At 40.8% G+C, this 21110-nt stretch overlaps 1 protein-coding gene across 1 annotated transcript in view; it reads right to left on the bottom strand.

The window, feature by feature from the left end:
• larp4b (La ribonucleoprotein 4B) overlaps nt 1–21110 on the bottom strand; it is a 196304-nt gene that overhangs the window by 52202 nt on the left and 122992 nt on the right. Inside the window, exon 8 of the mRNA XM_084327427.1 lies at nt 11966–12019. Within this exon, the coding sequence (XP_084183553.1) occupies nt 11966–12019 (54 nt within the window). The remainder of the gene's footprint in view (nt 1–11965; nt 12020–21110) is intronic.

The following is a 21110-nucleotide window of genomic DNA, read 5'->3' as shown; positions in this document are numbered from 1 at the left end:
CTCGATTCCAGCTTGCTACACCAACATTCTAGAAGCAGGGCTGTACAGTGCGAGATATATGTCGCACATGCTACAGCAACATCGGTCTGTGCGTTAGTTAGTATCGAACACGTTAAAAAATAACGCTGAATCTTACCGTAGCTTCCTCATAGCGTTGGGCGATGAGCGTGGAACAGAAATATTCCTATTATGGGATGTAGAAATATGCGATCCATTTCCAGGTTGTATAATAGTATATACGTCCAAATCATGTTGTTTATCGAGTTATTGGTAACAAATTGCTATCCGTTGTGTCTAGCTCGAGTCCTGGGACTATTACCGAGTGATCGGACCGAATTGGAATGAGCACCAGCTTCCATTTCCTGTTTCCGCTCTGGGCGATCCGCCGATCGGCCACCAGATGGCGCTCTTGAACCGTTGGAGAGTTGAGAGGGGATCAACAGTAGATCTCAAGTCTCCGGGGGAGAAATATGATTTCGATCACAGATTTTTGAAATATTGATATCAAAGACGTGGTACGGCGTCTTTGGCAGAATGAGCATGGCGGGGAATGACGTGGCCACGGCGTTTTTGGCAACCATAGTGTTAACGTTACGTTAGCATAAGCTAACAACCAGCTAACCCTGTTCACTGTTCAGAGCCATAGAGAGAACAGCAGAGTGGGGACTGGGAAGGAGGGGGGGGGGGGCAGGTATTCTCCCTTCTGTGTGTGTGTGTGTGTGCGCGTTTGAAAAGATCAGATGAAGTCAGACGAGAATATTATATTGATAGTAAATGTACTGAGGGTGGACAGATAATGTTGATATTTAAACATAAAAAATACAATACATATAATAAATGTATTCATGATCATCATGCAACATAAAACAATTGCAGGAACGGTTTGGGAGGGAAAGGGGTTTTAGGTTGCGTGTTGTGAGTTACAAAAAAATTTACTTAAAGTTTAAAGCTCAATATATCAAAACGTGGCACTTTAGTGAACAGGAGGTCTATTTGTATTAAAAACAATAAATAGTTTTTCATTTAAATGTCTGGAAGAGCTAAATAAAAAATGTTCAAATTATATTTCGGTTACCTTTTTTGAGTTGATCTAAATGTTACCGATTGTGTTAAATGGGCTTATGATATCGTCGCATATCGATTGCAGGCACCTGCATCGTATCGTGGCAGATATCGGCAAATATCGTATCGTTGTCCAAAGAATCGATATCGTATCATATTTTGATGAAACTAGTGATTCCCACCCCTAGTAGAGTCCATACACCCAACACCAAATCCCATAATTCCTTACATGTAACGTGTCTGGCTGTGTGACGTCAACTTGTCAGCATGAAAATGACAGCCAAACATGGCACTGCAACTAAATAACACAAATACAATAGGCACATTTGTGACTGTTACAAATATAATGTTTTATACTTGTGCTACAAGATTTTGGCCTGTGCTACAAAACTATCAACCTCTGTAGCACCAGTGCTATGTGCAAAAAAAGTTAACGTACAGGCCTGCTAGAAGGTCACGCCACAAACTGCCCGAGCTAAAATTTGAAGTTTACTTGACATAAAATTACTTAATCTTCTCTCCAAACATGTTTTTCTTGTTTGACTAGAAAAAGGAAGTAGTGCCGCTGCCAACTTTATTGTTCATGGATTTTCCCCAATCAGAATTAATTAAAATCACTGCCTTCAGCTTTCGAAGACAAATATCCCAGTGTTGGGGAAATTACTTTCAATATATATATATATATATATAGCAAACCACACTTGATTTATTTTAAAGCCAGACAGACAATTCAATACTACAGCGCTATTCTTTTTTTTTGTGTGTGGATTGTTTGATTTTTCTCAACTGGAACCTACACACGTGGTCCCAATTATGCTGAAGGACCGACTGAGTTCCCTCAGTAGCTTTGGAGGGTTATCCATGTGCGGGTGGGAATCACCAGTTTCATCACGATACGATAAGATATCGATTCTTTGGACAACTATACGATATTTTCCGATATTTGTTTATTGTTATTCGCACTTACAAACATACATTCTGGGATAAAATAAGTAAAAAGAAGAACAGTTAAAATGTGCAGGAAAGGTAAAAAAAAAACCCAAGGGCTTATAAGCGACCTCACCTCTTAAACCTATATAGCAGGGGTCAGCAACCTTTTTGACATGGAGTGCCTGTTTGAAATATAGTTGTAACTAGTGTGCCTCAACAATATTCCATGCATCGTAAATTCTTTTCCTCATAATCAGGTCTTTTCAATGATAATTTTTACATTATTACATCATTATTGTTATTGTTATTATTAACAATATTATTATGATGGTTGTATCAACCCTAAATCTGAGTTGGGGGGGGGGAGGGGGAATGCAATGCAGACAAACAGCTGCATACAGTGCGACCATTTCACTCACATTTGCCCATTCATTTTTGGACACATCACACACCATCGGTGTGTGTACTGTACATGTGCTGTCATAGCTCCACCTACAGGCCTAATGGAGAACACCAGGAGAACACCAGGATGTGAATGGAGGGTGAATGTGAGGTATATCATGTAAATAAGTTTTGATTGATCGCAAGACTACACTGTAAAAAAAGAAATTATATTATAAGTTACCAGAACTTAAAAATATTGAGTTCAGTTACTGTGCATTAATGTTTTCAGTTTTCAATCCATAATAAGTTAACAGAAAAATAAGTACACAACCACATTATTTCAACCTAATAAAACTATGTTTATTGTCATTGTTTTAAGAACACAAGTTGACTTGGTAATAACTCACATTTTGAGTAAAAAAAAATGGCTTTTTCAATGAAATAGAAAAATAAATAATAAAATTTGTTGATTAATCCCACTGGTCACAATGGTGACCGTAATAATGTTTTTGTTATAAGGCTCTGCAAATGTTACTGAATGATGTAGCAATGTATTTCCAGGTAAATTGAAATAATAAACAAATAAAGGGTCTCAATTAAATATGTGGTAGTAAAAATAACCTGTGGGAGGATTTCAACAAGATAAATGCGACAACAGTGCAAAATGTTTCACAATAATATTTATAAAAAAAAAAAGAAAAAAAAATTTGACTGCTGCCCCGTGCCTAGGAAAATGCCCCCGCCTATGCAGGCACGCGTGCCTGGGGTTGCCTACCCCTGCTATATAGGATAACTACACAAAAAAATACCCCCCCCCCCACATTATGCACAAACACATGCGCATATCCCTCTCTCATACACACAGATACATACAATACAGCATTATACAACTATTATAATGTTGGGAAAAAAACTTAAAAAGACTTTACACAAATACACATGGATACTATAGACTACAGGATTATTTTTTTTATCTTTCTTCCCCTACTTTTTCCCGATTTTTCTCCCATCCCACCCTTCCTGGTTGTTGCGTACTTTCCCCTACTGTTGGTCCGGGAGACCGGAGACTGTCACATGCTTTCCTCCGACGCATGTGTAGCCTGGGGCAGGCCAACCTGGCCGCGCAGGTTCTCACCGGGGAGAGTGTAGCGTGTGGGAGGCCACACTATCTCTCCTCAGTTCCAACCCTCGCTGAGCAGGCGCCCAGACCGAACTGTAGGGGTCGCTGTCCACAACGCCCAGGACCCACCCTTCAGCTTTCCCACCCCCTGATACAGCCAATTGTATCAGTGTGAGAGGCCAGCCAAGCTGATAGCAACACCGGGAGCTGGATTCGAACAGGCGAATCCTAGTGTCTCCCGGTGTTGGTGACGAACGTAATCTCCGTGCGCCACCTGCCCCCCCCTGTAGTTCTTTTTTAAGCTTACTTTTAAATATATTTAAAGTGGAACATGTTTCTATTAGATTTTGTATATCATTCCACATCACTGCACCTTGATAAACAAATGAGAATTTGGCAACAGAGGCCCTACAGAAAGGAATGCGTAAGTCTTTATTTCTTCTTGTGAGATGTGCATGATAGAGAATTAAACTCAAAATAAGTTTGAAAAAAATTAGGCAAAGATAAAGGAAGACTAATTACTTTGTACATAAGAATCCCTGTTTGATACTTGTTGACCTCATAAATTGTGAGTAGTTGCAGTTGTTTAAATAATGGTTTGGTTGGGGCTAAATAAGAAGAGTTGGTTGCAATTCTTACAAAGGATTTCTGAGCTCTATGGATTGTTTGTTAGTAAGATGGGTAAGTGCTGGCCCAAATTATATTGCAGTAAAAGATGCGAGGATAAATTAAACTGTAATACAAAGTTAGTAATGTGCTCTTTAATAGTTTTTTAACCATTTTTATAATGCCCAACCATTTTGAAACATTCTTGCAAACAATTTCACAATGATTCTTAACCCTTTCTCTGCCACGCTTATATCCATCCTTATACCATCCTCTGCCAGCTCTATTTGTCTATGGAGATGTTCCCCTTCTTTGCAGGGCTATAACTTTTTTAATTGTATTGCTAAATTGACATTACTATGGCCCATTCAACGTCAAGTATCTATCGTTTAGGACAGTGGTTCCCAAACTGTGGTGCACGCACCCCTTGTGGTGCGCGAGCTACCTCTAGGTGGTGCGTGACATGAAAAGGCTAATGCCGTTATTTTACTAATTAAATATATAACTAATATACATTATTTCAAATGGGGATTTTCACTGTGTAAATCATGAAATTCAAGAAACGTTTTAATAAAAAATTTACGTTTTAATAATAATAATAATAAACAATGTCTCTGGGCGAGGTGCGCTTCGTCTGTGCTGATGCGCTCCGCTCTGCCTGGAGTCTGTCTCCTCAGCGGGCCGATGACAGTAGGAGCGCGAGCCAGTGCACTTAATAACTTCCTGCCAAAAGCGCGCGACCAGCGTGGGATTGTGGCACTTACAACATGCAGAGCTGGCTAAAAACAGGGAAACTGTCAGGTGAATCTAAAGTCAATAAAAGTAATGAAAGAGGACAGGAGGAATTGGAGGCGAGAGAAGCAGCGTTAGAGTGGAGACAGAGAGTGATGATGACAGCTGGAGCACAGACACAACAGCCCGGCCCTCCACCAAGAAAACAGGGTAATAATGACAACGATGTGTGTTCTATAATTATGATATGCGTGTAGTGTTCTGATAACGACTATTGGTGAAGCGATGTCGAGATTCATTTGGTTTGGCAGCAAGAGCAAGATTTGCGAGAAGCATGCAGCCGCAGAGCAGACAGTAGTGCGCGCACAGTGCAATACTCCAATTCAGCCATTGGCAATTCAGCTGTTGGGATGAGAGCGCCGCTGGCTCTGCGGCTCTGCAGTTGCATACTACTGGTATGTTCTTCGTTGGGACTGGGAGGCGGAGATATAATAGTCATCACGCAACGTTTATATTTCACGATAATGTTGCCGTCTCTCTCTGCCAAATTTCTCAGTTATTCGCTTGATATAATTAATACAAATGTCCAATATAACGGAATTCGTTAGCTCATAAAAATGTGATTATAACACACTGCTGTTTATTAATGTCGGGCCGACTGCCCACAGACATCTATTTGATTTAAAGTCAGCAGCAGCACGGAGTCTCGGGACTTATTTATTTATTATTTTTTATGTTTGCATTGGGGGGTGCGCAAGCTAGGTCGGCAGGTGACAGGGGGTGCGCGGCCAAAGAAGTTTGGGAACCGCTGGTTTAGGATGTAGCAACGTTCTACTTTTTCATTCACATATTCATACTAAAATACGGTCTAAAGTATAAATGTTTTTATCGTTTTCTGCAGCATTCTGCAGAACGTGAGTTATAGCCCTAAATACATATATTAGATCATCAAATGTAGTTTGATACCGATTGACGTCAGATAAAAAATTTCAATTGTACAAGGTCCTACACGTCATGCCTCATCATCTGCTGGTGACCGGAGGGGGGGGGGGGGGTTTATAAGTCCGTGGCCGACGTTAAATCATTTATTTAGTATGGGTGATATGTTGATCGGTGCAGTGTATATGTATAATAATAATCAAACACGCTGAAACTCACCGCAGCTTCCTCGTAGCGTTGGGCGATCAGCGTGGAGCAGAAAGTTCGCTATTATGGGATGTCGATCTAGTTGGTCCAGTTCCAGGTTGTATAATACTATATACGTCCAAATCATGTTGTTTATAGAGTTATTGGCAAAGGATCGCTATCCAGTGTATCAAGCTGGAGTCCCGCTAGCGACAGCGAGTGGCCGGACGAAATATGGGTGAGCACCACTTCCGGCGCGTCACTTCCGGTTTTGCTGATTCGTCGATCGGCCACCAGATGGCGATCTTGAACCGTTGGGAGAGTTGAGGAGATCAACAGCAAGTCTCAAGTCTCCGTGGGTGTAATATAATTGCCATGACAGATTTTTGAAATATTGATCTCAAAGACGCTGTACGACATCATTGGCAGATTAAGCATGGCGAGCAATGACGTCTAAAGTCGTCCTTGGCGATTAAAGGGTTAAAGCAGTTTCTCATCGATATTGACACCTAATAATTTCACTGATGAAACTTGTGCTTGTGATATCACAAAGTCTGCCACGATACGATACGATTCGAATCAGGTGCCTGCGATCGATATGAGACGATATTATATGCCAATTTAACACAATCAGTAACATTTAAAACAAAAAAAAGGCAATGGAAATATCATTTGACATTTAAATTTTTGAGCTCTTCCAGACATTTAAATGAAAAACAATCTATTGTTTTTAATACAAATAGACCTCCTGTTCACTGTTTTTGGTTAGTTTTTCTTCCTTTTTCCCTCTCGATATTAATACCCTATTCACTGTCACAGCGCTGTATTTTGACTGGAAAAGGCATATTGGGAGTCAGAAGGTGCAGTACCGGTAGTGGGGCTATCTCGAGAATGCAGTAACCCCCCTCCTTCCCAGTCCCTAGTGGACCTCTGCTGTTCTCTCTATCGCTCTATCAGCTTAGCTTAGTTAGCTTACGCTAACGCAACGTTAATTTCGGTATTTAACACGACGTGGGCATAAAGGAATGGCGAGGATGGAAAGCATGTTAGATGCATTTGACCCCTTGTGGGGAAAAAAACAGGCACTTATTTCGGTTTGCAAAATAGGCGGACTCTGAAGCAATGCTGTCTAACGTCTACACACGCTGAGCTGCGCTGAGCTAATGTTGTTGTTGCGGCCCGGCGGATATGCTCACCGGGGGATTTTCAAAATAAGAGTATCGCAATATGTATTGATCTTTTTACGTTGCATCGACCCTATTTGATAATTGATAATAGATCGATATATCGATCTGGATCGATGTATCGTCCCACCCCTACCCACTAGTATAAAAGAGAAAAAAGAAGGTGCGGCTGGGTAGCGCAGTGGACTAAGCGCTCGCCTACCACCGCAGAGACTCTGGGATCGAATCCAGCTGTCAGTGTTACCTCCGGCTTGGTCAGTCGTCCCTACTAACACAATTGGCAGTGTTCACGGGTGGGAAGCCGGTGGGGTGTGTGTCCTGGTCGTTGTAAACTGCGACTCCTACTGGTTGGTCGGGGCGCCTGTTCAGCAGGGAGGGGATCTGGGGGAAATAGCGTGAACCTCCGCACTTGTTATGTTCTCCCAGTGAAACTCCTCGCTGTCAGGAGAAAAGCGGCTGGCGACTGCAGGGTTCCCACGCTTGCCTTGAAATTTGTTTCCATACTAACTCCTGATTTTCCAGGTACCATATTAAGTGATGATCTATAGGCCCCTGAAGTTTTCCGCCCTCATCCGCGCCCCCCTCCCCCTCACACACACAACCCCCTAGGACACCTGACTACTTACTTGATTTAAAAGATGTGCCAGTCAAGTCTACATTGTAAATGCTTAGAGATTATGTCATTGATAATATCAATGCATGAAATAATGCAACAAGCTGTAGATGAACAACAATTTATTGAACTGGAACACATGAGCACTGGGATTGATATATGTTCTCTCTTCCACTCCTCTCATATCTCATCCTGTCCTCTTCTCTCTACACCTCCCCTCGTGTCCGCTCCGGTCTTCTCTTCCTACTCTTCTCAACTCCTCTCCACTGTTCTCCCTTTTCCTCTGTCATCCTCCTCTTCCATCTTCGCGGCCTCTTCTCTTCCTGGCTAACTGGCTCGTTATGAGAGCTAACGTTGGTAGCTACTGTACCCGACGCTGGCTAACTGGCTATCGTTATGAGAGCTAACGTTGGTAGCTACTGTACCTGGCGCTGGCTAACCGGGTCGTTATGAGAGCTAACGTTGGCTAGCTAATGTACCTGGCGCTGGCTAACTGGCTATCGTTATGAGAGCTAACGTTGGTAGCTACTGTACCCGACGCTGGCTAACTGGCTATCGTTATGAGAGCTAACGTTGGTAGCTACTGTACCTGGCGCTGGCTAACCGGGTCGTTATGAGAGCTAACGTTGGCTAGCTACTGTACCTGGCGCTGGCTAACTGGCTCGTTATGAGAGCTAACGTTGGTAGCTACTGTACCTGGCGCTGGCTAACTGCCTCGTTATGAGAGCTAACGTTGGTAGCTACTGTACCTGGCGCTGGCTAACTGCCTCGTTATGAGAGCTAACGTTGGTAGCTACTGTACCTGGCGCTGGCTAACTGCCTCGTTATGAGAGCTAACGTTGGTAGCTACTGTACCTGGCGCTGGCTAACTGGCTCGTTATGAGAGCTAACGTTGGCTAGCTACTGTACCTGGCGCTGGCTAACCGGGTCGTTATGAGAGCTAACGTTGGCTAGCTACTGTACCTGGCGCTGGCTAACTGGCTCGTTATGAGAGCCAACGTTGGCTAGCTAGTTTTTTTTTTTTTTTTATTATCTTTTTCCCCCTCCTTCTTTTTCCGATTTTTCTCCCATCCCACCCGCGTGTAGCTTTATGCCAAGCAAGCAGTGCAAAAATTTACCGTAGTGGCATGCAGTAATGCGCCTTTCATTTTCCGCCGCCCAGCGCCCAGGTCGCGCGGAAATAGGCTGTCTATTGCCATTCTCTTTGACAAACTCTAACCTTAACCAGCTCCTTAACAACGCCTAAACTTAACCGTTCTAACCTTAACCAACTCCGAAACAATGCCTAACCTTAACCTTAACCTTAACCATGCCTAACCTTAACCATAGAAATTATATTGCCATTCTCTTTGACAAACTCTAACCTTAACCAGCTCCTTAACAGCGCCTAAACTTAACCGTTCTAACCTTAACCAACTCCGAAACAATGCCTAACCTTAACCTTAACCATGCCTAACCTTAACCGGCGAAAGAATACACGTTAAAAAAAAATCACGTTAAAAAATATTTTCGATGGGATTCGAACTCGCCAGCAAACAAGCCATAGGATCCACAGCCATGTGTCCTTGCCAATTGAGCTATTGCTAGATACTGAATAAGGGGCGGTGACTTATATATATTGAGCTCCGCTCGCATGCGCATGCGCGGGCACCTCGCGCGAGCACGCCGGCGCACGCACGCACCTGAGCGAGCACGCCGCCGCCGGTGCACGCACGGTAGCATTTGTCTGAAAAGAAGGGCGCTTTACCGCACTAGCGTGCGGTGACGAATGCGGAAGCATTTTTGCACTGCTTGCTTGGCATTAACGTACAGGCATCCCACCCTTCCTGGTTGTTGCGCACTTTCCCCTACTGTTGGTCCGAGAGACCGGAGACTGTCACATGCTTTCCAGCCTGGCCGCGCAGATTCTCACTGGTAGAGTGTAACGTGTGGGAGGCCGCACTACCTCTCTCCAGATCCTACCCTCGCTGAGCAGGCGCCCCGACCGAACTGTAGGGGTCGCTGTCCAAACCCGCCAGCTTTCCCACCCTCTAATACTGCCAATTGTATTAGTGTGAACGGGTGACAACGCCGGGAGCTGGATTCGAACACGTGAATCCAGCATCTCCGGCGTTGGTGACGAACGCAATCTTGGCTAGCTAGTTAGCAAGATTGCACTGCTTACTAACCAACGTTGATAAACCCAGGTTTACCACACAGTTAAAACACAGCTACTTACATTTGAGGATAAACTTGCATAAGAAGTTTCACTCAAGTTTCACTGTAGATGCCAAGGCTCCCTTGGCTCACCAAGTTGCCTGCATCAAATTCCAACATCCAATATACCATATAGGATGCCAAGAGCATGCTCTACAACAGTGGTTCCCAAAGTCGGGGTCGCGACCCAAAGGTGGGCCGCGAGCAGCCACGGGTGGGCCGCGAGATGATTTAAAAAAAATTAATTATCATTATTATTTTGCAACAAGTTAGCCCTCTCATAAATAGCACATATAAATGAATAACTAACTTGAACTAACTTAATAGGATTGAAGTGATATTTGGCTTTTGTCACCTGACAAAAAAAAAGAAAAAAAAGCCTGACGATGTCCATTGGGCCGCGGCTCTCTGACACCTTATTTTCTGGGCCCTGGCCTGAAAAGTTTGGGAACCCCTGCTCTACAACATGGGATCATCCATTTCCATCTACAGTAAAAGCGGTTCACATGTAAAGGGTTTTTATAAACTCATGTTAATTCTGTGCTCAATAGTTAAATTGTATTACACATTATACAACGGCATGCAAATTTCTCGATTCTGATTGGCCATTCACACGTCTTTATTGACAACAATCCACGGTCCTGGGCTCAGGACCCGCCCACAACCAAATCACATAACCCTCCCCGGCTCACTCCGGGAGAAAACAGGATCGCGGAGTAACAAATGGTTATGTTGAAAGCACCATAACGACTAAATATGAAGCGATTCTGTCAAGGGGAATGTGTTAGTATTTTAAACAATGTTGGATGATGTAATTGATGGGTCTTGACTCAATCTAGAACAAAAGAAAAATCGCGGATTGATTGATAGATTAATTGATTGATTTAAATTTCTTCCTTCCTACTTTCCGACTGCAGCGTTCTCTCTCACACTGTCCGACGCTGGCGTACCCACAAACACACACATACACACACACACACACACACACACACACACACACACACACGCACACACACACTGTGACACACACACACACACACACGCACACACACACACACACACTCCTGTCTGCAACAGCGGGGGAGTCAGACTGAGAGAGAAGCAGCGCTGTTTTAAGTGAGCATGGTCTATTGAATTGATTGATTGGTTGATTGCTAATTTTATTACTGTACCCCTGGTTTCCAACTGGTTAAGTTTAGGCTAAAAGAAATAAATAAAAAAATAGGGCGAAGAAAACGTTTTTTTTCCTATAGGGCAAAGAAAACGTTTTAATAAATTTTCAATCAATCATTCCAATAATACACAGTTGGATGTGTTAGTTGGTTGGATGCACTTCAAGCTGCTTCCACATGAGGCAACTTCTCTCAATCATTCCAATAATACACAGTTGGATGTGTTAGTTTGGTTGGATGCACTTCAAGCTGCTTCCACATGGAGTTGTGGGAACTACTTTTTCTGGCGGATGGTTTTTTCAATAAATCTTCGATTAATGTGTGTTTATTGTATAGAAATAAGGTTGGATGAATCTGGCAGTTGTATAAAAGCTTTACACCACGTGCAGTCGTGATTTGTGACCAATAAACCATGCCTAGGGGGGTCTAACGACCCTCGGCTGCGCCTCGGGCCTAACAACCACCCCTAGGCATGGTTTATTGGTCACAAACCACTCCTGCGTGTGATGTAATGCTTAATCATCCAATACAATTTTCCAGGACAACTGTTTCTATTTCCATGTAATTGGTAACTTTTGCTCAGTTTCCATGCCTTTCCATACCTGGAAAATGAAAAAATGAATCCCATGTTTTCAATGTTTTCCAGGTACCGTGGGAACCCTGGACTGTATCGGAGGAGGCATGTGGTAGTTCTACACCCTCCCCAGGCCGACAGTGCAACGACCAGGAAGGGAATTGGCATAATGACTAAATTGGGATGGGTGAAAAAATACAGATTTTTATATATATATTTTTAAATAAAACAATTATAGAAGAAATAAATAGGTTTACAGCGTCATACCTTGATTGGCTTCCCCTGGAAGGTTTTCACCTCTTCACGGAGATACTGATAGGCCTGGAGAGGTGGAGCAAAGGTCAGAACATGTCAGATAGAAATCAGAGTAGTTTGGAAAGCAATGTTGGATAGTACAAACCTTTCATGCTCGTCAATAGATTGGATAGTACAAACTTTTCATGTTCGTCAATAGATTGGATAGTACAAACATTTCATGCTCGTCAATAGATTGGATAGTACAAACCTTTCATGCTCGTCAATAGATTGGATAGTACAAACATTTCATGCTCGTCAATAGATTGGATAGTACAAACTTTTCATGTTCATCAATAGATTGGATAGTACAAACCTTTCATGCTTTCATGTACCTACACTATAACATGCAACACTTTGATGAATATTGTTATACAGCTGACAGAGTTGTATTATAATTATAATTTGGATAAAAGCGTCAGCTAAATGACTAAATGTAATTGTTGTAATACCAACTATTTCACAGTTTGCGACACAGTGGTGATTCTTATTTATTTTTATTTTTTTTTAAACTTTATTTTTTAGCGTTTATCGCTTTCCTGGTCAAGCATGACCGACAGTTGTAGGGTGAAACGGGAGAGAGAGCAGGGGGAGACATTCGGCAAATGACGGCGAGTCCGGGAATCGAACTCGGAGTCAACCAGATCCGTGACGCAGCACGGAGTTCCGCGACGCAGCGCGGTAACATGGTGTGCTACTGGAGCACCCCAGATTCTTATTTTCTTATCTATTATTTCTTATTTCGTAAAACGAATACAATGTATTCAGATATAAATGTACCCTATACTCGAGTCTTTGACGAGGTTAAGAGAATACATGCCATAGAAAGACTTTTGTCTTGTTTACATCAGAGTCCCCCATTTTCAATTCACCAGGGTCTACATGACATACAGATAGACAGTACTGCTACATCCAGACATTTAGGACATACCAGATTGCAGATACACCAGTGTTTGTGATACAAAACAACAAAAAGAGTGATAAATTGTAAGTGTGTGTCTGTCCAAGCTGTTTTAACTGTTTCAATAGGGTATTTCATGTCTTAAATTAATAAATTAAGACTTATTTTTGGATATAGATCACATCAAAACACTCTAGCTAAAGTTAACTAGCTATCCCTAGACTGTTTCAATGGTACACATGTATTTATAATGCATTTATAGGTCAACTACCGCATGGTTCAAACCTCAACATAACATCAAACTTATATGTCACAGTATCCAGAAAATAGCAGAGTTTTGGGGAATAGGCCTATGATAGCTATGTCTGTAAAGGATTTCAAAAAAAAACTTTGAAACCCTCAATACCTTCCATCCTCTTTTTTTACCCCGAAAAACCCATTCAATATAGTTTGCTGTACCTCAAATGTAACCCCAGGCCCCACTTTGCCTTCTATGTATGTCTCAGTAAGCGTTCTGTGTATTTTAAGGTCTTTGTTGTTGCAGTCAATTGGAACCAGGTCTAGCTAAGAAAGGGATCTATGATCTCAAATGACTACTTGGTAAAAGGTATAGCATCTTTCATGCAAGAATTGCATCTCTAACGTGTTACACATGAGTAAATCAGACATAATATTTGCAAACACTATAGTTCTAAACAGTGTATTACAAAATCTTTGTATCTAATGTAAACAATATGCAATTATATCATTGTCACCTGAAAACATATTGCAGGATATTTAGCAGAAACTATGGTAAATGTACTTTGGTGCATGTAAAAACATGAGTTTCAAGTTTCTTTATTAGTCGTCATACAGAACTACAGAATACTTTTATACAAAATGTTTCTTTCTGTTACGCTCCAGAGACTGTGCTAGACAAGAGATAGTATGAAATAAAATAGTATAGCATGTAAAACTAGAAGTCAGGTAGACAAAATGTTCGATGCAGAATAGAAGTAACTGAGTTACCATACAATATACTATGCAATACTAATATACAATAATATATACGGTAAAACAGAAATGGGGGTGAAGTACAATTTAGGCACAATTTACAGCAAGGTGTACACAGGTATAGGGTGTAGTGCAAAACCATTACCAATAAATATAAAGTGTGTTTAGGTGTTCTAAAGTGTGGAGAGTGGGTGCTGCAATGTGTTGTTTGTTTAAAGTGAGTGTATGCGTTTGGATGTGTGTGTGTTGCGAGTGCATTTGATGGTTGTTGCATAGTGTTATTCTTCCTTATGTGATATCACATAATCCTATTGAATTCAGAATTTTTGTTTATTGGCTGAGGGTCAATGATACACTTAAAGACATAACAACCTAGTTTTTTTTACCTGTTTACACAATGATAAGGTAAAAACAACGTGTTACATTACAGATCTATTTTAGAAGTTTAGTACAATCAAGCACCAAAGGTATTTTCTTTAACCTGATCTAAGGTATATTATACAACAAATACATTTCTGAACTACTTTGCAGAACAGCATCTAGTTTTTTCAGATGCAATAAGAAAGCCCCTGCAACTTTAAGCTCTCAATATTTTGGACCTGTATTACAAACTACAGTTACACACAGCATGAAATATTCAATCAACACAAAAGTGACAGTCGAAGGAAATCCAAGATATTGTATGAGGTGTTTTTAAAAGGGGCGAATTAACAATTTTTCTTATAAATTTAATCAATAGTCAGAAGGATATCTGCATGTAGGATGATAATGCTATTTTGTCAAGGGTTGACATATAACAACCCCCATGACACATCCCTACTTTGTAAGACAAACAGCTTGATCTTGTAATTAGTGATTAGACACGTTTGCCTGTCTTCATTTTTTTATCAATCTGCTTTTTGTGTATTTTTAGGTGTTTGTTTATGTTTGATCAGTCATTTGGACCAGATCTAGCTCGGAAAAAAGGGATCTATGATCTCAAATGACTACATGGTAAAAGGTATACCAACTGTCATGCAAGAATGCAGTTCTAATGTGCACAAAAGAGTAAGACAGTAAGTACGCAAATAAAATCAGCATTAAATAGTCCAGATAAGGTCTAGAACATTAAAATCTATTATTTTAGGTATCTACTATAGACAGTTTGTATTTATATCAATGTCATATGAAAAACATGGATGCATCAGATTTAACAGAACCTAGTTTCCATCTGTACACAGAGAACATAATCCTAGTGAATTCTTATTTTGTATTGAGTGTCAAGGATACACATAAATTATAAACATCTAAAACCATGAAACTGACCGATAGTTAAAATAGACGTTTACTCAATGATAAGGTAAAAACAAAGTGCTTCATTACAAGTGTATTTTATAAGTTTAGTACAATCAAGCCCCAAAGGTATTTTCTTTAAGCTGTTCTAAGGTATATATTTTTTTTTTAAACTTAAATTATTTTTATTAAACATTTATTAGCAAACAACATGACATATACAATAACCTCAACAACACTATTAAACAGACATAAATAATAAAGAAAAAATTTAATACCCAAAAGACGAAAAATAAAAATACTGACTTAAGCAAATAAAAAACATAAAACAGTTGTCATACCTTAAACCAAAATAAAATTAGAAAACATTAAGTGTGTGACATGGGTTCAGAGACCCTCTTTGAACCTCTTTCCTCCTTTACCCTTCGCCCTCTTGTGGTGTATTTGTTTCTTCCTCTGTGATGTCGTTTTCGTTCCCCTTGTAATCCTCCCACTTTCCCCATCTTTCTCCAAATTTCTCTTCCTGTAACCTCAGCATGTGTGTTATCCTCTCCATATCCTGTATCTCTTCCACTATTCCTACCCATTGTGCTATTGTCGGTGGGTCTTCCTTGTACCACAGTCTCGTTATTGCTTTTCTGGCCGCTATCAACATTATCTTTATTAAATATTTGTCCCCCCCTTGTATTCCCTCGTGTGTCAGGTCTCCTAAGTAAAGCACCAGTCCTGTTTGTGGTAATCCGTATCCTAATATTCTGATCATTGCCTCCCCTATCTCCTCCCAATACCCCTTCAGCTTCTGACATCCCCAGAATATGTGTGTGTGATTTGCCCCCTCCTTCCCACACATCCTCCAGCATGCTCTTTGTGTTGGTGCATATTTTCCCTTCAGCTCTGGGGTTATAAAGAATCTGATTATGTTTTTCCATCCAAACTATTTCCATATCCTTGATCCTGTTGTTGAATGTTGCACCTTGCATATGTTCCCCCATTCCTTCCCTGTTATTCCTATCTCTAGTTCTCTCTCCCATTTCTCCCTTATATAATCTGTCGTGTGTCCCTTGCTGGTCATTATAGCCCGGTATATTGCTGATATTACTCTTCCTTTCCCTCCTTCGTATGCCCTTACTATCATCCTAATTATTCCATTCTGTTCTTCTTCCTTGTCCCCTCTTATTTCTTTAATATAGTAATCTCTAATCTGTAGATATCTGAAGTGGTCCCTGTTTTCTAGTCCAAAGTTCTCCTTTAATTTTTGTAGTGTTTGCATTTCCCCCTTCTCTATCATTTTGCATATCGCTGTTGCCCCCCCCCCTCTCCCACCTCCTGAATCCATGGTCCAGCCTCCCTGGTTTGAATCTCTTGTCATGTGCTATCCATCTCAGAACCCCTGACTGCTTCTCTAATTTGTGTGTTTTTATTACTCTGTTCCATATGGTCAAGGTGCATTTGGTGATGGGATCTAACAGTCCCTCTTTTTCTTTGAACAGTTCCCTATCTCCCACCAGAGCTTGTACCTTGTATCCCTCCCCTTCTTTTTCAATGTCTTTCCATCTTGCCTCATATTTGTCGTTACACCAGCACGTCACTGCTCTCAGTTGCGCTGCATAATAATAATCTTGTAGGCTGGGTACTGCCATCCCTCCCTCTTCCTTTGGTAGTTGTAGTGTTTTATATCTGACCCGTGGTCTTCTCCCCGCCCATATGAACCTCGATATCAGTCTGTCCCACTCCCTGAATTGATTCTGTGGTATTTGTATCGGTAGTGATTGGAACAGGTACAGTAACCTTGCTAGTATGTTCATTTTAATGACCTCTATTCTTGAATTGAAGTCCAAGGGCATTACTGTCCATCTCTCCAAGTCTCTCTTGATGTTCTGATTTATCTGTGTATAGTTCACCTCAAACAGTTTCCCCACCCCTCTCGTGATGTTCACCCCTAAGTATTTAATCTTGTCCATGTCCCATCTTATCCCGTACTGTTCCCTAATTTCCGTCGTTGGGGTATAGTTCCATGCTAAGGTCTGTGTCTTTGTCACGTTTAGTTTGTATCCTGAGTAGTGGCCATATTCCTTCAGTAGATCCATCAGTGCCGGGAAGCTCTTGTCTGGTTGCCTCATGTATACTATCACGTCGTCCGCAAATAGGCCTAGTTTATATTCCGTTCCCTTTATCCTTACTCCCTTAATGTCCTCGTCTGTCTGATCAGTTGTGCCAGTGGTTCTATGAAAACGGCGAAGAGCGTCGGTGAGAGACAACATCCCTGTCTGGTAGCCCTCTCTAATCTGATTCTATCCGTCAAGCTGCCATTCACCTTAACTAGAGCCATATGAAATCCGCGATCACGGAATCGCGGACGGAATCGCGGAATTGAGCAATAAAAATGGAATTACCTGTTAAACGTGGAATATTGCAGAATTTGCCATAATTTGGACTGTAATTCCGTTTTCGGGATAACGGTGGAACGTTTGGTGCAAAGCAAACATGACCGGGACGCTAAAGCGTGTTACACCGCGCGCGTCACTTCCACACTGCTTCACAACAACACAGCAATGTCCAAGGCAAGCGTGTAGCTGCTCCGGTATTAACAGCATCCAAAAAGCTACGAAATACCACACTAAACCCTAAATTCAGAGCAGAGCAGTATCCGAATGATTTTTATGCCTCCGGCGATAAGTTGTTTTGTAAATATTGTCAACATACTGTGATTGGACCCGCAAAAATACGTGCGATGATCATTTGGTCTCGAAAGGGCATGTCAAAAACAAGGGGAAACACCGTGCTTCCCAAAACACTATAGATGGAAATGATAGCTTCTAGAAGTTCTAGCTAAATCTGGTGCACCCATCCATTTGTTTAATGCAAACGATTGTCATTATACACTGCCCTTTATAATATAAATAAACTTAAATAGCTATGAAACGTTACAGTACATAGGACTATAGATGGAAATGATAGCTTCTTGCTAAATCTGGTGCACTCATCCATTTGTTTAATGCAAACGATTGTCATTATACACTGCCCTTTATAATCTAAATAAACTTAAATAGCTATGAAACGTTACAGTACATAGGACTATAGATGGAAATTATAGCTTCTTGCTAAATCTGGTGCACTCATCCATTTGTTTAATGCAAACGATTGTCATTATACACTGCCCTTTACAATCTAAATAAACTTAAATAGCTATGAAACGTTACAGTACATAGGACTATAGATGGAAATGATAGCTTCTTGCTAAATCTAGTGCACCCATCCATTTGTTTAATGCAAACGATTGTCATTATACACCGTCCTTTATAATCGAAATAAACTAAACTAAAGGTGCCTAAATTATGCATTACTATATTTCATCACAATATAATAGATATAGCTAGGTTACTGACGTTGTCATTGTGATAATGTCAGTAGTAGCTAGCTGTATCTATTGTTTACACTTGAAATATGTATTTTTATTTTGTCACAATATTAATTGAAAAATATTGTGTAAAATTGAACTGTGTTTCTGAGTTGCAGCACTTAAAAACATTAAAAAAGACTGTTATATCTTATTGAATTGTGGACATTTATTCATTCCCACTTATTAGACACAATTTCTGATGGTAAAAAGCAAAATACAGAATTCTGCAATATTAAAACGGAAAAAACGGAATTTGGGAAAAAATAAAATGGAATTTGGAAAATAATAAAACGGATTTCATATGGCTCTAACCTTAACCCTCGCTGTCGGTTCTTGATATAGCGCCTTGATCATCTTCATCGCCCTCCCGTTCAGTCCGAACCTCATCAATGTTTTATATAAAAATGTCCAGCTCACACTGTCGAATGCTTTTTCTGCATCTAGGCTAATCAGTACCGCGCTACCACCTTGTTTTTGTATCTCCTCTACTATGTGTAATGTCTTTCTCACATTGTCCTGTGTCTGTCTCCCTTTAATAAATCCAGTTTGATCTTCATCTATAATGTCTGGCATAAACGTCTCAAATCTCTTTGATATTATCGATGTATACATCTTGTAATCCACGTTGAGTATGGACACAGGTCTGAAACTACTACATAATTCTCTATCCTTCCCTTCCTTCGGTATCGTGGTGATTATGGCTTCCTTCCACGAGGGGGACATTTTTCCCTCTTCCATCGTGTGTCTGAACGCCGCCCCTAACATGGGTGCTAATTCCGTTCTAAATGTCTTGTAGAATTCCGATGGGAATCCGTCGCACCCCGGAGACTTGTTGTTTTTAGCCCTACTAATTGCCTCTTCCATGTTCTAAGGTATATTATACAACGGCATGCAAATTTCTCGATTCTGATTGGCCATTCACACGTCTTTATTGGTAACAATCCACGGTCCTGGGCTCAGGACCCGCCCACAACCAAATCACATAACCCTCCCCGGCTCACTCCGGGAGAAAACAAGATCGCGGAGAACAAATGGTTATGTTGAAAGCACCATAACGACTAAATATGAAGCGATTCTGTCAAGGGGAATGTGTTAGTATTTTAAACAATGTTGGATGATGTAATTGATGGGTCTTGACTCAATCTAGAACAAAAGAAAAATCGCGGATTGATTGATAGATTAATTGATTGATTTAAATTTCTTCCTTCCTACTTTCCGACTGCAGCGTTCTCTCTCACACTGTCCGACGCTGGCGTACCCACAAACACACACATACACACACACACACACACACACACACACACATACACACACACACACACACACGCACACACACACTGTGACACACACACACACACACACACACACACACGCACACACACACACACACTCCTGTCTGCAACAGCGGGGGAGTCAGACTGAGAGAGAAGCAGCGCTGTTTTAAGTGAGCATGGTCTATTGAATTGATTGATTGGTTGATTGCTAATTTTATTACTGTACCCCTGGTTTCCAACTGGTTAAGTTTAGGCTAAAAGAAATAAATAAAAAAATAGGGCGAAGAAAACGTTTTTTTCCTATAGGGCAAAGAAAACGTTTTAATAAATGTTCAATCAATCATTCCAATAATACACAGTTGGATGTGTTAGTTGGTTGGATGCACTTCAAGCTGCTTCCACATGAGGCAACTTCTCTCAATCATTCCAATAATACACAGTTGGATGTGTTAGTTTGGTTGGATGCACTTCAAGCTGCTTCCACATGGAGTTGTGGGAACTACTTTTTCTGGCGGATGGTTTTTTCAATAAATCTTCGATTAATGTGTGTTTATTGTATAGAAATAAGGTTGGATGAATCTGGCAGTTGTATAAAAGCTTTACACCACGTGCAGTCGTGATTTGTGACCAATAAACCATGCCTAGGGGGGTCTAACGACCCTCGGCTGCGCCTCGGGCCTAACAACCACCCCTAGGCATGGTTTATTGGTCACAAACCACTCCTGCGTGTGATGTAATGCTTAATTATACAACTAGCACATTTCTGAATTAGTTTGCAGAACAGCATCTAGTTTTTTCAGGTGCAATAAGAAAGCCCCCTGAGTTTTATGCTCTCAATATTTCGATATGCATTAAATCCTACAGCTACACACGATAGGAGATATTCAAACAGCTCAAAGATGATAATTCTAAGGCAAATAAAAATCTAACTCACTCACCATAGTTGAGTTAGTGTGTAGTATGGCTAACATGTATGAAAGTAACATAAAGCCATTATTAGAGTTGTTGATACAATATTATAATTCATGAATTCATGATGAAAATGAAATTATAGAAACTACTAATAAATGTAAAAACAAGACATCTACAGACAGTAATGAAATAGATATGAAAATAGTAAAAAATGTCATTAGTGGGATTTCAAAACCACTCACGCACATCTGCAATTTGTCATTCAAAACTGGTCGATTTCCGAATAAAATGAAAATAGCAAAAGTCATACCTCTGTTCAAGACTGGAGATAAACACCACTTCACAAATTATAGGCCTGTTTCTCTA

The sequence above is a fragment of the Notolepis coatsorum genome (genome assembly GCF_963971535.1).
Source record: "Notolepis coatsorum genome assembly, chromosome: 13".
Classification (NCBI taxonomy): Eukaryota; Metazoa; Chordata; class Actinopteri; order Aulopiformes; family Paralepididae; genus Notolepis; species Notolepis coatsorum.
This window is presented reverse-complemented; position numbering and strand designations above follow the sequence as displayed.